Source organism: Prorops nasuta, unplaced genomic scaffold (assembly GCF_024137725.1).
Source record: "Prorops nasuta isolate Cenicafe-Biocafe unplaced genomic scaffold, Cenicafe_Pnas_1.2 PNAS00033, whole genome shotgun sequence".
Taxonomy (NCBI): domain Eukaryota; kingdom Metazoa; phylum Arthropoda; class Insecta; order Hymenoptera; family Bethylidae; genus Prorops; species Prorops nasuta.
Genome location: NW_027116830.1, coordinates 2,379,741 through 2,402,505, shown reverse-complemented (window position 1 = coordinate 2,402,505; position 22,765 = coordinate 2,379,741). Strand labels below are relative to the sequence as shown.

Genomic DNA, 22,765 nt, shown 5'->3' with positions numbered 1-22,765 from the left:
AATTTAATATTTATATGATGAATAATATCTGGTTAACTGTTTTTTTTTGTACAAATCAGTTTATATAATATGTGTTAATGTTATGTATTGTATACTTTTGTATGAAAATTTATTTAAGTATAAATAGTTATAATTGTTAAGGATGTCATCTTTACATTAAATCTTTCAACAAAATAAATTCTAAATTTTATTTCTTTAAAAAAAGTATTCAGTAAGCACATGCGAACTAAAGTATTCAGAGGATCCAGGAGGGCCAATGAGAAATTTCGATTACAAATATCTTCTAAAATATTGAAAATATTAACTTTTTAAGGAGAACAAGCTAATCTGTTTTACTCTGCTCTAACCTAATACAGCCTATTTTGTTCTAAATAAAAAAGATATAAACAATTATATTTATTTGTTGACATTAATTTTCAAAAAAGGACATTGTTTTGAGTTAAAAGAAATTTCAGCTAGTAGTTTGAGACCATAAACAGACCAATAAACCTAAAAAAGTAGATCTTTTTAATCAAACGATTTATCTTTATGAAAAAAAATATTTAACTGTTTAACCAACGCATAAGTCTGGTTATACATTGGGCAATTGGGACAAAGATAAATTATAGTGGATGCGAATGTTGCCAATTCATTTGTGAAGTACTACCACCAGCCAGGCAACCAAGGATAGCAAAAATACTATTCGATGGAGGTAGTTTCAGCGTCCCCTCAACTATACTAGCAAATGTTAACAAATTTTATCGTTTTCGCATTAAAAGCTACAAATTAAAAATTTCTATCTATTGGGAAGAAGAAGGAAAAAGAATAAATATTATAGCGTATAATAATATTTTATTAAATTTTCAACGGTTGTAAATATGCACATGTGATAGTTTTATCTGATCTTCAACAGACGAAGCAGAGCAAGTATATATTATTAATTACTTAATTGATTTGAATAACATATGGTAATAGTAATATTTTTCTAAATGTGTGATATAAGACACAGAAGTATTTTACTGATCAAAAAAGCATATATACTTGCTAAACTTAGTTCTGCTTTCGAAATGATAAGAAACTTGTATGTACAAGCATACGTATGTACACACGCACACGCACACGGTTATACCATGTATTATAAACAATGCAAACTTTAAAATCACATAATGAATTATATTGTAAGTATTTCACGCACAATTATTACAACATATTTGACTCGCTTTTCATTTAATATTTTAATAATTTTGTACAAAACAAATTTAAGCCTTTTTAAAATAATTTTCTTTTACAATATTAATTAGACGAAAGATTATTTCATTAGCGCAGATATTTAAATTTCAGGTAACTATATCATTACCTTATTCAACTAAAAAACAGAGATAGGCTATTCAATTTAACCCTTATGTAACAATAGATCGTCTAAATGACCTAAACAAAATAATTTTTATGTGAAATATAAACAAATATTAATTCAGGACATTTGAGCAATCTGCTGGCGATGCAGATCCTTAAACTTTACACTGATCCATCGAAAACTATGCTTAAATAAGCTGCTAGTGTATGGCCTTTTATTTTATTTTTAAATAATTTATTCAAACTTATTTAGGTTGAATTTTTGAAGGAATAGTATTATGTTGCAAATAGAATAAAAATAATTTTTTATAGAAAAGAACATTTTCTATTTTACCTACACTGCATAGATGCATCACGCCCTATTTTTCGTCTCATAAAAAGTGATTCTGTCTACAATCCGAAATAAAATGATATTTTACTGTAGATATTAATGTTCTATACAAGAAAATCCAACAAAAATAGTTTTGAAAACAAAACAAAAACAGTGAAAACGTCCTTTTTTGCAGCTATACGCTTCAATTGTTCTCTTTTTGCATTTCACTTTTTTTATTGCAACTTTAGGTACAAATAATTTGAAATGTCAAATTGATTCAGTAGGCTACACACACTGTAGAAAATTGAATAATCTTCTTCGTGTTTTATGTAGTATAAAAACTTGGTGAAAAAAAAATATGAAGCAAAGTTAACTGAAAGGTTGTCGAATCAATTTCTCACGGCATGTTTCATACGAGTGTTACATAAGAGTTAAAATTTATATTTAAACAATAGATCAATAATTCTTTCCCTGTAAAATTGTCATACTTTACAATGTGATACAGTATCTTTCATTTATGTATTATATGTATTCAGCTCATGATAAATCTATCTTTAAAAATACTACATAAATATGCATCAATATTTGTATAAATTTTTAATTAAATATATCTTATGGAATAAATACGTAATACAATTTATAATAGTAAAATTGAACATATATAAACTTTCAAGTACGACGCATAACGCTTCAAAGATGTAGGCACAAGTAATATGCAACAATTTTATAATGTTTATACAAATCATGCTTCAATTATGAGAGAGGAGACCAAGTTTTTCACATATTTGTAAGATAAAAAAATAAATGAACTTTATATTACACTGTAGAGCAGAGTTGCCAGGAATTGCTCTTTCACAGCCAAAGTCAATCAAGGATCCTGTGTATATACATGTGATACGTGATTGTGTTTTGGTTTAAATTGGCTGTAAAGCAGCACTATTAGCAGTTGTGATGTAGAGTACCAATTTGATTTAAAATATTTAGAATAATTCATGATAAAAATATATAAAGTAAGAAATTAAATTTTTTGTTGTAGTTATATACCAAGTGGCCGGTTAAGTATGTCCAATTCTATACATTTGGATGGTATAAATAATGATAAAAAACAGTTCATATATCAGTTTTAAATCTATTCCTTTATGAAGAAGTGTTATTGAAGATTAAAAACTGTTTAATTTGAAACATTTTTTATTGACAAAGCAATCCGTAATCTTCTATTGGTCAAACTGTCGGACTACTTTTAAGACTAATACGAAATTTCGAATTAAGCAATTTTTAATCTTTTACATCTTCTTAAATATAAAAGCAAGATTTAAAAATAAGTGATAAAAGAAGATTATTTTTGTGTACAATTATTCATACTATCCTAATTAATACATTTGTCCATTGTTAATAAGCCAATAGGTATACAACCTGTTTAGTCACAACAATAAAAGGAACAGGTATATTGAACATTTTCAATTTTTCAAAGGTGTATATTACAAGAAAAACATTTTGCCTTTGAATAAAAAATGTTTTTCGATTTTATAATAAAATAATGAATTGCATTTTGTCCAATTGCTAGTGCAATTTAACAATCAAAATTAGCTGATAATGACATTCTCTCATAATTTTTAGCATATCTTATATACATTTAATGTTATATTATTTATGCAGGATCTGCCATTTAAAACGCCCTAGAGCTTAAACGAAAGAAGACATTTATGTTCATAACTATAGATATACCAAATTTTTTGTATAGAATCAATTCAAAAGTATTTGCTGAGATAAACATTTTCTTCTGTACAAACTGTAAGGCGTTTTAAGTAATGAACTCCATTTATATTTGTAATAAATACATAGCTCTATTTTCAATGAATTTTACACATTTTTGGTTTAGTCCATTTTAATCAATATCATAAATACTATAGGCTTAATCGTAAGGCACTCGTGCGATAAAATATGAAACCAGAAAGAAAAACATTAATTAACAACACAATATCCTACCAATTACATATTATACTTGATTAAAACAAAATTTTATTAACTGCTACATAAATTAAAAAAGTAGACAAATGATTGTTAGGCAATCATTTAACCCTGTATGAAGTTACTGTCTTTATAGCCTCTTAATGTTAGTAACATTTCTACTTTCCAGAAGTCAGGAACTAGTGATTTAAGGATTTACATTGTTTTCAGTAAATATTGAAAATATGGACAAATGAATGATAATTTTTTAAAACACAATTTGAAGTTACAACATTCGTTGTACGTACTACAGACAACAACAATAATAATAATAATAATAATTGTAAAAGCATGTCTTTTTTCAGTTACAGGTGTAAAATAGAATCATGAAAACACCCCTTTCTTTCAGTTATTTAACAATAAATTATCAGATCGAAATAACAACTTATTGAAGGTATATATACTGCATAGGGGATAAAATATGAAAACAAATGCATTAAAATATTAATAGTGAACAATAGTTAAAAGAATAAACGCTAAATGCTTGTATGACATAAAATTTGGGAAGTCTTTGAGATCTTATCTCCTTACTTTTGCCAAAACTATTAGAAACTAAGGTACTAAAAGATTATACTATTAATTGAAGAAATAATTGTAAAAATTGAAAACCACTATATACAAAATTTGAAAGCAGTAATATTCAAATCGTATATTAAGAAACTCGTTAATAATGTGATACTTCAAATATATATTATATATGCAAGGTTTGCCATTAAAAACTCCCTGAAGCATAAATGTAAGATGTTTCTTTCCATAACTATAAAAGATATTAAATTTGTGCATGAGGTCTTTCCATATTATATTATTATTTTAATGGAGAGAGATCTTATACAAATTTTTATTTTGATAACTTTAATATAAATATGGAAATAAACATCTTCTTACGTATATATGCTTTGTAAGATTTTAATTAGTTGACCTTATAGTAGATGTAATGCTCTAAACTATTTGTCCATCCTTAGGTATTATTTTCGAAACAACAGTTTAAAAAATATCACATATGGTTGTTTCACTCAGAATGTCAGAGGACAATACTGTTAGCTTGATCTAAAAGGAACATTTCAAGGCCACATTAAAGGGTTTAATAAAATATATTTGTGCTTTCATGTAAAATGTATTCATTATGCAGGATTGCATTGCCTATTTCTGGCAACTCTGAACTTGAAACGTGTGTAACAACATGCTTTAATTTTGAATTTTAAGGGAATTTATCTTGTATGTTGATACAAAAGTCTACTAGATTTTAAGGAAAATAAAAAACCCTTTTTTTTATTTCTATGAAAAGTGCATAATTTCCAAAATAATGAGAGCAGGCGGACTGTATGAACACCTTGTGTAACTTTTATTAAAATATATCGTATGTGTTATGGTAAAATTGGTACATCTTCACGATGTTTTGAGGAGTTTTTAATATACCAGCTGTATACCATTATGTGACAATACACTATAAAATACACCATTTAATAAATTCCTTTTTGTGACTTCAAAATTATGCTTTAAGGTCAAACTAGCAGTATCTTCGCGCATCCCTCTTTAAGCCAAACACTGCAGTTTAAAATGTTTCATTTTCATAATAAAAACAAACAGTTGGGTGGCTCGGATACTCTATATACGTTTATAATACGCTCATACATCTCAATTACTTTAAGGTGGCTTAAGAATTTTTTTTATGAAAAGATAGATACTATTTAAACTTTGTTAAAATGCTCTTTGAAATTTAAACTTTTTAACCCTGTAAAATCAACAAATTATAGGGTTACTAACCAAATTATACAGAACAATTTTCTAAAAAATTACTTTTAACATGTAGCTTTATGGCAGAAATAATGAAAGTTCATTATATTCAAATATACAAAAATATGCTGTTTCAAAAAGGTAGTTTCAACTTTTTTTACATAGGTAAATATAGCATACAAAAATTTGAAATTTATCTAAAAAACAAGAATTATATAAAAAGGTGAAAAATGGATAGAATTATTGAGTTTTCTTAGTAGTTACATCTGTTTTATCTACTAACAAATTTTTTTTATGTAAGAAGAAAAAGTCTCTGATGCATTTAAACACATTTCATTAGATTTATCAAAATAAATTACTTTCTTATACAGAGACTCATTGATACAACACCAGAACTGAAGCCACCTTAATGTATATTTGATAATATGCACATATGTTTTGGACGTGAGATATTTCTTTAGAAGGCAAACACACCTCGAGGTAAACCGAATATTTTCTATAAAGTAGTTCACATTAATTCTTTTAGACTGCTTTTTAAAAATTGTATTTATCTCATCTAAGTTCAAAAGATATATATATATATATATATATATATATATATATATATATATATATATGAAACAGTTCCTCTCGTGCTCAACATTTTAACACAATTAACTGGTGGTTAAAGTTTCATTAAAAAAAAATTGATAGAATTTTGCATATACAGAGTGATTCAATCAAAGTGTTACGGGTTCATTTCTCTGCCAGACTTACAGGTACACGAAATGTTAATAGAACAGATTAATTTGTCTGAAAAGACTCATATTTTAAAGGAAATGAATCTTTTTTCACTGCTATATTTTTTGTATTTCAAGATTATTGGCGTTTATTTCAATGGGTTTCTATATTTTTTATTGCAATTCCTTTAGTTGACCTGACAGATTTTAGAAAAGCACTAAATAAATGCCATAGGTAGATAAAACAGAGAAATTAGACCTGTAATGGATCATATCAGTATTTTTTTTTCTAATAACTATCAGTAAAAATTAATTTGTTTTAAGGAAGTTACACCAATTCAAATAATTAACAAAAATATATGTATATGTCATATATCAAAATCTCAGGATGATTTAAAAAAATGCCTCATGATTGTAAAGTGCTAATTTGTAGCAAAATCGTTAATTTTGGTAGCAGATAATACAAGAAAAAGAATAAAATATGATTCATATAGGGCAAATTTCTCATTGTTGCTCGCTTATAGCATTTACCATTTCATCCAAGTGTATATGAGATAATAGTCTTAAAATTTTTCTATAGTATTTTAAGTTAAAGTACTGCTGAGACGTGAGAAACACCCAAGCCACATACATACACCAGCATTCACATGCAATTTACATATTCAATTTCCACATAGTCTATTTTGTTTAATACTAATGTAAATATATTATAATTTCAATATCTATGAAAAAAAAATTGAAAAGTATTTAAATCTGAAACATTTTGATTAAATGATAAATCTGTAGTGTTTTGCAAAGGTCTCGCGATCAGCTAAAATATATGCAATAAAAAATATATAATTCCATTTAAAAACTCAAGGTAGCCTTTGTGTCACTTTCAATTGACTTTTCAAGGTCAAACCTTTAGCACCATCCGATAGATTCTTTAATGTGTTAAAAATACGCTGATAAAAGAATTATTCGAAAAATGCGTATGGTCATATTCACAGATATTACTCAAACTCAAGTGACCTATGAAATCTTTAATCTATGTAACAATGTAACATATACAGTAGATTTCGAAGGTCTTAAGTTTGAGTGATGTCTATGATTACAGCCATTAGTATTAGAGATATTTGACTAGCACTTGGTGTTCTGCTACAGCCTGTATATATTTATACGATGTTCGGTTTCAGGGTGCCAGCTTGAAAAATCTAGATAAGCGAGGAAATATATTGAATAAAAAGACCTTTTATCAAATTTTTTGGTGTCTCTCTTAACCTGTAACTATCAACGTGCTAATTAACCAACATAACTACAGATACGTGGTTTGTGTGATACTATCATAAGACAGTGTTGTAATTGCATACAACTTTACTAAATTATTTATTCTAAAATATTTTATGTAAAATATTCTTTTCTATATAGATTTTCCAGACTAGCACCTTTAGACTGAGCGCCCCTTACAGAGTAACGCAACGAAAATATATGAAAGAGGTATATTCGAGAAGCAAAAATATTTTTGAAAAAAAAAAAATACTCCAACCTTTTGAAAGCTAAATGCTTAGCTACAGTTTCTCAACTTCTGAATATTATTTCTTGGTCAGTACTGTCTAAATTAAAATAAAATGCAGAATATCGCTAAAAAGATTGAAATAGTTTTAAAATCTATACCGCTGATCATCTTTTCCGTTTAGCATATTAGGGATAGTACAATCGCCAATCAAAGTATCGTTCGACATGTCCAAACAATTTTCTGAAAAACATTTGTGTTACTTCAAAAATACCTTTCTTACATTTTCGTTGCACAATCCGGCATAAGGTGAGAATTTTTTATCTTAGAACATTGAGAAGTATCTTAAAAAATAAGTATTTCAGAGAAGATATTTTCAGAAGTAGTAAATATGAAGTAGTGTAAGTGACTGCAATGCAAACATACGCATAGTCACTTACCTACTTGCAATTTTAAATTGAAATATCCAGTAATAGACTGGATGAAATAATAAGTTAAAAGCTCTTGAGATAAGCTGTAAGAGTATGTGATAAAAAGTATAAGATATCATTTTAAATACTCAAAATGATTTGGTATGACCTTCGGAAAACCTTCGAAGGTAAAACCAATAGCATAATTTTATGCTGCTTTTGAAATCCAACACCTTTCATCCAAAACGTATTCTCTAAAGTTTTTACCTTTCAAGACATATTGATGTTCAAAGATAAAAATTCACCCTGTATATGTATGTATAGTTTACTTTCATATGAGATTTTTTCTATATGGTAAATATAAAATTTGAAAGAAATAATTATAAGATTAAAATTTCAATACTTATTCAATGCAAACCTTCATAGTCATTTTAATTAACGAATAAAATCTAATTTTATATTCTTTCTGTACTAATATAATTAACTAACTAATAACCATCTTTTTATTTAGATAACATAATCATAAAAGTTAACTTGTTAAATATAATCGGTCATAGCATCAACCCATTCCATCGTACAATGATAATAACAGCCATCTTATTTACAATTAAAATATAATATTCTCAGCAAAATCTTCTTTCAATTATGATTGGTGTATGCAAGTTTAAAATCAAAATATTTAGTATACTTACAACCTGTTCAGAGCAAAGTGTTGTACAAATTACTAACCCATTATTATTTTTTAATGTCAGTCGTTTCATTTAAGTTTTTCTGTACATTGTCTATACATGCTGTGACATCCTGAAAATATAATAATTGAATTATATTTCAGCCAATTGCAGATGTATGAATTGATGATTGCTTGTAATTTACATAATAATATTTCTTGTGCTTATACTGCACACTAAATAAGTATTGTTTATAAATAAATATAAATGTTTTACTTGGACAGCTATTTGTAATGGAGTTAGCTCTCCAGGACTACAATCCGTACGTGCAACATTGGCAGGCAAAAGCCTTGGACAGGGTCTTCCTGTAAAGAGCATGAAAAGTGCATGAACCGTTCTTCTTTGCACTAACTCTGTATGACGGTGCTGATAACCAGTTAAATGTCTACGATGCCTCGCAGCTGTTGGAAACCATCTCTCACATAAGGTACAATATCGCCTGCTCCTTATAGTTGCCTGTACAAAAAATACAGAAATTAAACTTTATATTTAATTAATCATAGTGGGTATATGAATATCATTGAACGACTTTGAAAGGGTAGATTCGCAAGGGTGTCCCAAATAAAGGAATCCAAAATCGCATGAAAATTGTGTCTATGGTTTTCAAGATATTAACTATAAAAAAGGAGCGTTTTGGCCACTTTTCTTTACCGGAAGCAGGTGCACCGAGGCGCGATGACGTCACGCCAAAGGCGTCTCTGATCAGTTCTGCACCTCACAGAGCTATTTTTGTTTATTAATGCAAAAGTTACTGATGGTACTGACAGCGTATTTTATATAACATATTTTTAGAATTTTAGTACTTGCAACAACTTACAGTAATAACAAAACAGTTCGACGACTTTCAAAAATTCTGCACAATATTTTCTTTAAAATTTTAATTTTTATTAAATGCAGGAAATAATTACTATTAAAGTTATTAAAAGACATTCCCCCTTTTGGACCAAAAATTCTAATCATCTTAACAGAGCTGATAAATCAATAAATAAAAATTGTTTTTGTTATATAATTCTTCTGACACATATACAGGATGGCCCGACTTTTAGTGATCTGTAATTTGTCATTTATTTTAAGATTGAGTGGTTACGGAAATTTTAGATTATATAGATTAAAAAAGTTATGTATGAGGTCAAGGGATAAATGGGTCGAGTAGTAATAGGATTAAAAGATTACGAGATTCGATATATTATAAACTACTAACATTTTTATTCTATGACTACGTTATTTACTGAATTTTTTTATTGATTTATCAACGTTTTGAAAATGATCAACATTTCTGTTTAAAAAACTGAAATATCCCCTAAAACTTTAGACTATCAGAAAATTTAGTACGAGACGCTACTTACGATCACAACTATATTTTGGTAAAATTGTAGAAACAATATTAAATTTTTGATAATTTTAGTTTCTTGAGAAATAAGAAAAATAATCTTCATATGTAAAGGGAAATTTATGCTAAGAAATTAACACTAAATGTGTTATCAATCTTATATACGCTTTTGTTTACACTTAAAATCGATTATCTGACTAGTGAATGATAGTATTATTGTTAAAATAACTTTTATTACCTTCTCGTGAAAAGCTAATTGAGCTATAATATCCGCAATAGTTAATTCGCTTTCATCCATGCAATGGCTATCAAGTATCTTATTTTTCTCTCTCAAGTTGACATCTTTTTCCTTAGCACTCTCTCTGTCCGTATTTTTCTCAATACAGATTTGATTAGTTATAACAGGCGGCGACCTTGAGCAGTCCCTATCTAAACAGGGATCAAAATCTGCAATCTCTGGTTCCAGAATAGGCATATCTTCGGTTGCTTTCGTGGTATTCCTTTTTTTGCGTTTACGTTCGTCAGAGCTGAGGAGTGTTGAAGTTTCATTAAAAAGATATGTATTACCTTGTTCTTGATCCGACATGACATTAGATTTCTTGCTGTTTATACTTTCATTCTCAATCGACCCCTTCATGACACAATCATTTTCCTTTAATAAATTATCTGGGACTTTACCCTTCAGGGTAGTATTTTTCGCACTGTACTGTTTACTTGTTAAAGATACCGGTGTAAAATTACAAGTTGGACTTTTGATTCTGATATCATCTACCGAACAGCTGTAGTCTTCATCTCTACTGTGATGTTTTAATTTAATTTTCTTTTTTACATTTGAAGTTATATTTGATTTGGAATGCCTTTTCTCAGATTTACGAATACTAGATCCAGAATCTACCTTGTCCTCTCTTTGATTTTTTTCAGTAGAATTCTGTTCAATGCCAGCATTTATTGTGTAAGGTTCGCCAAAACTTGAAAGACTACCAGTGCTAAAACAAGATCCTTGCTTTTTCTCAGCTGCAGTCTTTAGTCTTCCTTTAGTTTTTGAACTACTTTCATTCGATGATCTGGATAAACATTTTTTTAATGCATCTTTCGCAGCCAAAACTTCTTTCATCAAGTGATCATTACAGCAAATGTTATCGGATGAACCAGTTGCACGCTGATGAATTCTTTTGTTGTTATTTATATTGTCTTTTAACAAAGACTGTGATGACACTTTATTTTTTTCTGAAGAATCGATAGCGCTATCCAAGGAATATCTGTTCTTCCTTAAATGCTTCGTAAATGCATTAAAATCCTGTACCTCATCTTTATTATGATGATTCACATCAACATGTGTTGGTATAGGAACTTCTAAAGGATCTATATTACTATTATCCGTTATTTCTAATTCTAACTCGAATTGCGTTGGAATTGCATCTTCAGAGTATAATTGTCCATACTCAATATTTTCAAAGCTACAGAGTCGAGGACTCAAGACATTTTGGTCAGTGGCTAATGGGGATGCTGGCAATATTTCTATAGTCGTTTGACTTTCATCTGAGGAGTCAACTTTAATTACAAATTTGTCTTCCTCCAAATCAGGAAAACTCGGTGTGATGCTTGTTTTTTCAGTTGAGTATTCGTTATCTGTTTCTATCACTACTGATTCTTCTTTAATAAAGCAAGGATTAAACGCGGATGATAAAGGTTGCTCCATAAAAAGATTATTGTTATCTTCATCTTCCTTCTTAATTTCCGCGTCAAGGTTGCATTTTGTGGAAAACTCTTCAGAGTTCTCAGTATTACTAAGGATAATAGATTTTTGAAGACTTGGATACAGCGATACATCTTTCAAATCATCATAATTTCTCTCTATGAATGGAGATTCACCCTGTTTAGCTCCATCAATATTGGTTTTGTTGTCATTTACTGTAATTATATGTGTTTCATTCTTATTAGCATCTGAGTACAGTTTGCTATTATAATAGAAATCTGACAAGCGTCTGTGTTTAATTTTATTAGGAGAAAGGTCTGAAGTTGAATTCGACCTAAACAACTTCTTCTGTCGATCGAATGTTTTATCGACAGCTTTTGTGAAAAGTATATTCAGATCTTTTAATGCTGACAGAGATAAAGAATGCTTTGACTCTTTCAGCTCTTTTACGATTCGATCGAGAGCTGGTGATCTTTCCAGTTTTACCTCTGGCTGCCATTTTATACTTTTGTCAACAATGCCCTTAGCATCTTTGCTTATTTCACATTTAAATTCGGCATTCGCGGAAGATCGTTTTATTATTACCTTAGGTATCTTCTCTTCTGCACTGTCCATAGAATATTTCGTCTCTGACAAATATTTTATTTGATGGTCTTCTTCTTTTCCTACTTTTTTGCTTTTTTTGCTTGTACAGTCTAAAGTCTCAAAATATTTTCTTTTGCTCATTTCAGGAGACGTCGACCTATCAGAAATCTGTTTTCGTAATTTTAATTTTAATGACTTATTTCTTTTTCTTACACTTTCAGTCAAATATTTCTCGTAACTAGAGGCATGACTATATTTTGAACATCTAGAAACATGCTTACGATTCTCATCGCGTTTATTTTCTAGAGATGATTCAGGTTTTTCACTCTTCTTCTTCTTCTCCTTTCTGAATTCTTTTAATTTACTTTTTACTTTGAATATGGGAGAATCATCGGATGTTATTTCCATCGGTAAGGTAGTTTTTCCCTGTGTGGATCTATCAGAATCACTGTCAACCTCTTCGTTGGTCTTTTCTTTGGTTTCTTCTTGGCTGTGACCTTGAAACGCGTCCTCCTCTACTTTTGAATATTTAACGTAATGCGCGTTCTTTGGTACTTCTTCTATCGTTGGCGTTCCAGGACGTGATCTTGCGTTTCTAATGATCATTTTTGGTACTTTTCTTGACTCTGCGCTATCATCAACTTCAAAGTTCTTGGACGAGAAAAGTTTAGAGACAATTTTGGGATTAGTATCGGATTTCTTTATAACTAGCTTTGGAACTGACTTAAAATTTATGTTACAGCTTTTTGAGCCAACTTTTTCATAGTTCGAACACTCGGATCTAGGGTTGTTCGAAGCACGATGCTCTTCGTCTTCGATTCGCTTTTGAAACTTAAACTTTTCTAGCTTTGGCAAACTGCACGATCTAGATGGCCCTGAACCATCAGATTTATGTATGATTTGTGAATACGGTTCGACATTTTCTGCTAATAAAACAGGCATTTTGTCAGTGTTGTCCATTTTATCTGATTCATCGACACTTGGTGCTTCCTGGGACAAAGCAAGAACCCCTACCTCACCTTGGCTCTTGTCATCCAAGTGGTACTCAGAAAAGTTTGTACTGAAACAATCACTGCTAGAGTTTAAATCCGAGGGGATTGCATTTGGCTCATAAGTGTAGTGTTCCAGTTGTACATTTGCTTGAACATTCAAAGAAACCTTAGAGTCCTGAAGAACATTTGAACACTTATCGTTTTCAGCATTTTCAAACATTTGATTAAAGCTTGATTGTACAAATGCTGTATTCACCTCGTACATAAGCTCTTTCTTGGTACTGACATCATCGGGTGAATTATCTTTACGATGATGTTCAGTCAGAGATTTATTATCCTTGCTAAGATGCTGCGACGTTTTCCCTGTATCCATTTGTGCGAAGCCCTCAAGATCCAATTCAGCTGATAGCTTCGGGGGCGAAACACTTTCCGCTCGAAAAGAATACTCCATCTCTTCAACTGGATCATTTTCTTCCATAGAACAGCTAATCTTCTCAATGGTGGGTGCTTCGTCCAATTGTAAAAAGTCCTTCTGCTTTGAGGAAGAATTATTTATAACTATCAATTCATTATTATTTGGCGGTAATGAACTTTTATCATTAAGAGAACTTACTTCATTTACCATTTCATTACCCAAAATAGGTGACTTTGGCATCACGGACCCAGATGTACGTTTTTCATCCAAAGGCGACTTTGTCGAAGCATCGATAATGTTCATAGAATTTGAAAATTCATTTAATTCAAAAATATCGTTGCTAAAAGATTCGCAATCTTTTTTCATCGATGTATTGTCAGAGCATATACTTAATCTGTCGACAGCACTCTGTTCAAAACTAATTAAGTAGCTATCGGATAGCTTCTCCTTAAACGAAAACTGACTGGATACCGTCGAAGAAGGTGTTGGGAATGCGTCTCTAAATGACCAATCCTTTTTCTCAGGATTGAAATTTTTATCCATAATGATCCTATTGCGTGAGAGGTAAGTTGCCTCTCTAGTGTCTTCGCGATACGAAGTTTTATTCTCTAAAAATAGACCAGCATCGAACAAAATAGTTTCAGCCTCTTCATCACGGTAACCTAAATTATCGATTTTATTTGTATGCCCCTTGACATCATACAGTAATTTACTCTTATTGCCTTTTAAATTAGAACTAAATATAGGTTCAACCTTGTCTAAAAGCGAAGTCGTATTATATGATATTTTCTTGGAGTCATTATCATTATGATATTCCCTATCCTTCCAATGATAATTATGCTTCTTCTTACAATTGAGCTCGGTGTTTTCATGTTGCTTGTCAAACTGCCTTGCCGAAAACTTACACGGGGCTTTAGGTTCGTCGTAGTTGGTAAAATTTTGCCTTCTGGAATAAAAGTTATGCTTCTTTTTGTAAAATTTATTGGCTCTCTGATTATTATTGCATCCACGATCGGTTAACAGTACGTCTTCGAAAGCCAGCTGACACTCACACTGATCGGATGCTTCTAAGAGCAACTCGCGATAGGTAAATCTTGGATTTGGACTATAAGTTATTTTACCATCTTTGGTAGTATAAACAGGAACTGTATTTAAATCTTCCAGCTTATCCACGCTGGAAAAGATAGGATTCGCAAAGCCATTGGAGCTTTTGAGCAGATTACTGTTACTATTGTCAATTATCGAGTTCAAGTTTGGATCACTGCTCTTTTTAGATGGGTAGTCAGAAAAGATCTTCCCATCTACTTCGAAATAGTCAAAATCAGGAATTTTGTTAGAGAAATTTTTGTGATTGGAGCTGGTGGTCTTCGATGTGCTCAGAAAGCGAACGTCTAACTTGGAATAACTGCTACACGAGTTTCTCGTGGTTTCTACAGCTTCTAAAGGCATTGCATCTTTCGCTTCATTCCTTCTCAAATTAATCCTTTTCGATAAGGGCTCCATTATCGACGACGTGTCCAATGGTTCCTTACCGTTTTCGGGCTGTGACTCAATTAGCGATAGGCCGTAATGATTAATTAAGGAACCGTAGTCCTTAGTGTCCTTGACTGGATTTTCAATGGTATTGTCGCCCATTTTTATGTTATGATTAAATCTCATTAATTTCAATGTGTTGCTTAAATTCATTAAGCTAGATCTCATCTCAAAATTTACATTTGACTTTTCTTTGCGTACCTCTTTTTCGTTATTACCTTTATCAGATATATTTTCCGTTTCCTGTACAACTGTAAACTGAGAAATCTTTGGTATTTCTTTGCTAGTCGAAGGTTCGGATAAAATATCTTCGAAGATTGATTTGCTTATCACAAGCTCTTTATCACTGTTTGGCTTACCCATTGTTACAAACTTTGTTTCATTATCGGTTCTCTTAATTAATTTTTCTCCAATCGTTGAATCATCCATTTTTTTGCAGCTATTAGATCTCTCCGATGGCTCTTTGTACTCATTATCTTTCTGAAATAACGTAATATGTTTCAGAGCACTTGGAGATTCCGAATCATCATCGGAATTTAGTGCCAGTTGTTGAACAATTTCATCATTAATTTTCATTATGCTTGACCTTCTTTTATGTTGTATACGATCAGAGCGTGATACATTAATTTCAATCTTAATTGCATCTAAAGTATTATTTGAATCATTTTTTTCATGTTCCTCTAAGGATAATAAATCTTTTCCTGTATCATTATCTTTAATTTTTATTCCAACATTGGCAAGTTTAATTTCAAAATTAGAGTTATTACTTTTGGTAACAAAGCTTTTAGTTGGAAAATGCTCTTTACTTTGAACAGATTTTTCAAAAGTTATTGATGAAGAAGGATTTACAATTGGAGAAATCTGTTGTTTATCTCCAACAAGTAAGGCTGTTTTATATACATTCTGATCATCTTTCTCTTTTTGTAAATTCCCTTTAGAGCTTAATTTACTAGGTTTACATTTTACAGTTGAATATTTTTCATGAGGAATATCTGATGAATTTAATGAATCAAACATATGAGCACTGCAAACATCAGAAACATTCAATCCTTCTCTTTCTTTGTAACTATCGTCATGTTTATCCTCCGAATTTATATCAACCTTCTCTTGAACAGTATTGTTAGGACTATCTGAGTTTGACATAACAGCAAAAACTTTATCGCCACATTTCATTTGAAGCCAAGGATCGTCATCTTTATCCACCTTTTCTTCATCACAAGGATTGCTAACACTGAGATTTGTGATTGGCATGGTGGTTTTAATAAATTTTGTTAAACAATTGTCTTCCATTGGTGGCACTGGCAGTTTTGGCTCTTCATTTCCTTCGTCTGGTATTAATGGGATTATATTATGAGTTATATCAATATTTTGACTTAACTCTATAGAAGAATACAACTCATTACGCAATGACGCTTCCGCATTTTGTAAAGCAATATTCTCAGTCGCTGCAAGTAACTCTTTGTTGCTAGATGTTCCATGATATTTAGAAGTTATCTTTTTTGATTTTCTTTTTCTTAACATTAAGGCATCTTTCTGTTCTTTTTCACTCAATTTGCAATGTTTTTTCCTATTCGATTTACCTGATTTCATTTTGTAACACTTATTAGATTTACCTACATTAGATGATTCACTCTTTGGTCCACTTGATATTTCTTCTTGAAAATCAAATTCTAAAGCTCCATGCTTTTTATCTTTTATTTTGTTTTGATTATTTAAATGTTCCACCATATAAGGCTCCATTTTTACAGGTGAATGTGTAAAACTAATCATTGGGCTGTTTTGTATAACTTCTATAGGATTTGTAGAAGTTTTTAGGCCTTCGACTTGCTCTGAAGATTCTTCACTATCAGAATGTATAGGCGTATTAAGCGTGGTAGATATTGGTGTACATTCTGATGTGGGTAAGTCAGGTAAACTTATATCGTCTGGATTATGGGATTCTTCGCTTGTAAGACTGCTTTGCTTTCTAAAAGTTTCAACAGACTCTTGATCACTTTTTTGTTCAGTCTCATTTTCGATTGCTGATTCAAATAATGGCGATTTAGTTGCTGCTTCATTAACTTTATTCAAGCTATCTTTGGACTGTGAAATAGGTTGAGCAGATGATTCTCTCTCTTTGAAGAATGTAGTTTCTTCCTGTGCTGTTACATTGCCAGTAGTTTTTATTACATTACCTATTTTAAGACTGTCAATTATATGAATAGTTGGTATTTCATCAGAACTATTGCTTAAGCATTGCATTATGCTTCCAGATTTAACAATATTTTCTGTAGTAATTTGTTCTAATGGTTTACTACTATCTGCTGGTGTATATTGCATGTTTGAATAATCTTGAGAAGTTAAGACATTAATTTTCCCTTTATCCTGTCTTTTAGAAGTAACTTTATTAAGGGAAATACTTGTCTGCTCAGTATCTTGAATGTCTGGTAAATCTTTCACTGATAAATCTATATTTTCATAGCCCACTATGACAACTGGTGTACTGTTACTTAGAACCACATCAGGTAAATTTGATGTATCCTCTTCTTCTGATTCATCCCAGTTAGCTAAAAATTGTCGAACATCTAATTCTGGCTTATTAGTAAACTCCTTAGACGTTTTAGTTTCATTTCTTATGTTTTCATTAGTATTCGTGTTTTGATTTTTGTTTTGATCTTGAGCATCTTGTTGTACAGTAAGATTCTCTGGATTGTGAATAATTTTCTCACAACTGGGTGATTTTTCATTTTGAGATTGACCAATCATTTGATCCGAATGTGCAATATTTATAGAATATTTATTTTGGTTTTTAGTCAAGCTTTCTGGTGTAATCTCAGAGCTTATTACTTGTAGCTTTGAGTAATCTGGTAAATAATTAGAGTTAATTAATGTACCATTCTGATCAAATTGTAAATTGATTGGTGGGATAGATGTACCAACTGGTGTGGTGACTATAGAATTTAGCTGCAGATTATTTTGGTGATTATTCGGCTGCTGTAATTTTAAGATCTCTTTATACCTAAGTATTCCCTCTTTATATTTCTGTTGAGTTTGATATCCTGGTACCCTTGCATATTCTCTAAGATGATTTTCCATAAAGTGCCTCTGCATTGCAATCTTTTGTTGATAAAATTGATAGCGGGAAGAATGTTGTACAGGAGGTGGTGGTTCTTTATTCATTAAAGAGGCATCTGGAGGATCCTGAATTTCCCTCAAATACTCCATATGTAAATTTCCTGGATATTGCAAATTGTAATAAGAATTTTGTGATGATGACATAATATTAGAGTCCATATTATTATGGGGCAATCCTTTTGGTAAAGTTGCCTCACTTTGATAATGAACTGGTTTATTATTATATTTTTGTTGAGTAATAAAATTTTGCTCCTGGTGTTTCAAAACTTCTGTAGATTGCATACCCATTCCTCCCATTTTGGGATAATCTTTGAAAGAATATGGATACTTATGATATTCACTTGGTAAATTATAATTTTGAGTTGAATAGTTTGATAATATTCCTGAAGATGAAGGATAATTTCCTGTTGTCATGGACTCCTTAAGTTGTTTATATTCAGAATAATTTCGTCTATGATCAACATTAGGTGGAGCAGCTCCCAATACATCTTTATTGTCATAGTTTTCCTTTCTGAAATTTACTTCACCAAAATATCGCCGGTTTTCTGCTTGATAACCCGTGTGAATGTTATTTCTATAGGGAATATTTGACTGATACTGGCCATACTTTTCCCAATGCTGATAATTAATATTGTTTTCAGGAACACAACACGATCCTTTACAAGATAAAAAAGCAGGTTGAATTGCTTGCCTTGTATTTGGTAACGTATTTCCTTGAATATTTCCAGTTGTTGCAGAGCTAGGAGGATTATTTACATTAAGATTTGGTCCACTTAAATGAGGCACAGTTGTACTTATAGATATTTGGTTATTTCTGTAACCTAACTCTTCATTCAATATATTTATAGGCCCTGTCCTTGGATCTACAGATCCATTTAAATTATGTCCCACAGACCTTGCAATTGGAGAAATGTTATGTCCCATACATCTTGACACTTGTACCATAGATGATAGCAGATTGCTATCTGTACCATTAGGGCTATTTGAAATATTTGCAAGTGATTGATAATGGCGTGCATTGTAATTAGTAATATTTTGATGTTTGTCAACTCCTTCAGAGTTTTGTTCATGGCTCCCTAAGGAGGGTCGATTAATATTGGAAACATATGCATAATGATTTGAATTTACATTTTGAGCATTAGAGGCCGCTTCTGTAATGCTTGATTGAGATGAATTATATTGATGCCAATTTGGCATATTTCTGCTGTAGTTCATTGTACATTTTTTTTAGTCTCATATACTGTATGAAACACTTATTAACTTTTACACATGGCGCTCATTTACTGTTGCTAGCAGGACCAAGACCTGTAAATTAAGAAAAAAATATAAATATTTAAGGTTTTTAATTTCAATAGCAAAAAATAAAGAAAATTCTTATTGATATTATTTCACAAACCAAATAAATTGAACCATAAGAAATTAAAATAATAAATTAAGATCAATATACATTCAACTCTTAAAAAGCACACATTTTAAAAGATGCACTGAGTACCAAATAGTATTATTGACAATCTTGTTTAGTAGTCGAGTTTCGACAAAACAAAAATATAACATGTGCAAATGTATGTGTGAAGAGCTAAGGGGGGAAATCGGTACGGCTCTTACTGCCAAAAGTTTAAAAGGAACACGCGCGCATAAAGTGGCTGTATCGCTTGCTATGATTCATACATTCGTAAAGTTATTCAATTTTACCGTAGCTGCTTCTATATGGGAAATTGCGATAAAAAATATACATACGGCTTCTTGAATTCCCTGGCAAGTGCAATAAAGCTATTGATTTTCGCAAAAAGTGTCCTTTCATCGAAAAAATAATGCATTCTTTCGATTTTCCTGTTTAGCCTCATTCAGACAGGGAATATTAATTCCTTCGACAGCACTAACGCAATAGTGCACACATTGTTTATTTTTCTATTAACTGAACGTATTGCCTAAAACACAATATCTCAGTGTTTTGTAGGTCGTTTAGTACGAATTTCACGTAAAAATAAAAAAATTTAAACTAACAGATTCAATATGGCAGTGAAAAATATTGAAATTTACAGTGTTGTTGTGAAACCTAGTGTCCTAGGATTTTTTAGGTTACCAAATGCAAATTTGAGATCAAAACTATAAAATTCGAAATGGCATGCTCAATTAAGCTGCCAACGATATTAAAGCGTACGTAATTAAAATATTCCCAGGTACCTACAGTTTTTCTCTGATGGCGCGGAATTTAAGTTTCAACTCGTCAAATCAAAATATTCAAATAAGTATACAATTTTTCTGAAACTGCTACACTATACTTTCCTAATAGGTGTACATTTTGCCCCGAGTTCTTATCGTCGAAAGTTTCTATATTTTTGGCCTCTAAACTAGATCCGACATTTTGAATGTTGACTTCGAGTTCATATTCAGCAGCTAAACAAGCTTTTGCATTCCATTTGTAACTTCCAAATTATTTCTTTTTTCTTGCTGTATGGGTCCACAAATTGTGAAATTCTGTTTGCCATTGAAAGGGTAAATAAGCTTACAATGGGAGTGAAGTGTTAATAAATCATTAATATTGGCCCAGACCAAAAACTTTATAAGTTGTTTCCTTCGATAATTCCCTTTTTATTTTAAATTTTACAAATTCACCATAATTAACCCTTTGATGCATGAATTTTCATTTAAAAATGCATAAATTTGTGGCCTTTTTGATGTATCATTAATACCTATTGCAGAATAAAAAAATTCTGATATTACTAGGAGAGGTAAAATATATTAGGATAATATAAAAATTAAATATATAAAATTATACCTTGTAAATAAAGTAGGAATATATAAAATCTCAAAGATAAAAATATTATATATATGTAACATTGTGCAGCAAGGGGTTAATCTATAACTCTTTTGATATTTAAACTACGAACATGTGGCCTTTAAGTTTCTTGCTCCATTCAACCTTTTTATTTTAGGAAATCTTATACGTCAAAATTATTTTTTTAAATACTTTATTAAACTTAAAATCAGCAATAAATCACATTTTTTTAACTATAAAAACCCCTATGACACAAATAACATTAGTGTAACAAAACTACTATGATACTCTCTGCTGACTTCTAATTCTATTCCAGTTAGCATGACAAATTCTTATACAATGTTTTTAGAGTTCTATTTTACGATAGCAAAAAATAATTCGAAAACATTTTTAAAACATTAGAAATTCTAGAGCTGACCTACATTTATAATGACAAAATGTAACTCAAAAAGAATTTTTCATATTAGCTGGGATAGCATCTAAATATTGGAGAAAATATGAGAAAATTTTTACTAAGCATTTATTCCTAATTTATTAGTAGCAACTGGAAACAGTTAATAAATTTTAAGAATGAAGAAGAAAAATATATGTATACCATCATCATGCATAGAAACAGTACAAACACATATATATACAAACTAATTATATGTGTATAACTAATTTCTGGATTAAACTTCATGACACACAATACATAAATTATTTTAGTATTTCTCTTCGTATTTTACATTCTGACGTTGCAAAATCTTGTAAAACAAAACACCAAAAATTACTCTTTACGACATTTGTTTATGAAATTGTATAGATGCCTACGTAGACCTTGGAATAACAACGTTTGACACAGATCACATATTTTTCATATTAAAACACGTTCCTGAGCAAAAACAATCGAGACCTATCTTTTTCTTACAAGAAAAAACCTCACTACAATACATATCTCTATAATGTGGCAAAAATATAAGAAATTTAAAACAAAATAATTAAGAATTTACCTGCATGTTATACCTGCTGCACACATACGCCATGTTGAATACGACTACTAAGTATGTACCGTATGTACTAAGCAGGGATGCCAAATCCACCATTTTGAATTATATGACACTGTATAGTAAGTGGCTCTGCTATAGGAAATCGGAAATTCTTGGAGCTGAAATGAGTATTTATGATTGGTAATAATTGATAATCGGATTTTACGGAAAGGACCCTTAAGAGTGTGTTCCATTATAAAAACTCAAATGCACATACACAAATAGTTCATGTAAAAGGTATTATTATAGGTGCATTCAGCCGACACTTAGCGCTCTCATCTGCTAAATAAAATACGCCTATGATTGGTTAATCAATTAAAATTACCCAATCAAAAGCGTATTTTTCTTAGCAGTTGAGGCCACTGAATGTCGGCTGGATTGTAAATTACGAGTCTGCCTAAACTTTGAAGTGTAAAACGAAAATAAATAGCTCCATGTAACACGTATTATAGTATGTATATGTATTGTGAACGTTGCGGCTTTTTTAAGGGTGACCCTTAAGGTCAGCCTTAAAAGATCGCACATGGCAGGTCTTGCTCCACGAATAATTGCTACAAATGA

General features: G+C 30.6%; 1 protein-coding gene across 4 annotated transcripts; it reads right to left on the bottom strand.

Moving 5' to 3' along the window:
• Positions 1–817: 817 nt before the first annotated feature.
• LOC136783233 (serine-rich adhesin for platelets-like) lies at positions 818–22,186 on the bottom strand. 4 transcript variants are annotated; one of them, XM_066743198.1, is made up of 5 exons: positions 22,169–22,186; positions 13,595–19,705; positions 10,304–13,513; positions 8,952–9,191; positions 818–8,808 (listed from the first exon to the last, which is right to left on the bottom strand). In XM_066743198.1, exons 2-5 carry the CDS (start codon positions 19,613–19,615, stop codon positions 8,743–8,745), a joined length of 9,537 nt encoding a protein of 3,178 aa, XP_066599295.1. In that variant the 5' UTR covers positions 19,616–19,705; positions 22,169–22,186; the 3' UTR covers positions 818–8,742. The 4 variants fall into 4 exon arrangements, with proteins under 4 accessions (XP_066599295.1, XP_066599292.1, XP_066599294.1 ...); XM_066743195.1 differs by having other exon boundaries at positions 10,304–13,873; positions 13,952–19,705; XM_066743197.1 differs by having other exon boundaries at positions 10,304–13,870; positions 13,952–19,705.
• Positions 22,187–22,765: the final 579 nt, after the last annotated feature.

Coding starts and splice junctions, on each gene's coding strand:
- LOC136783233 (XM_066743194.1), bottom strand. CDS start 19,615: ATGAACTACAGCAGAAATATGCCAAATTGGCATCAATATAATTCATCT. Junction 9,192..10,303: donor AATTAGCTTTTCACGAGAAG/GTAATAAAAGTT, acceptor TTTTTTGTACAG/GCAACTATAAGGAGCAGGCG. Junction 8,809..8,951: donor CATTACAAATAGCTGTCCAA/GTAAAACATTTA, acceptor TTATATTTTCAG/GATGTCACAGCATGTATAGA.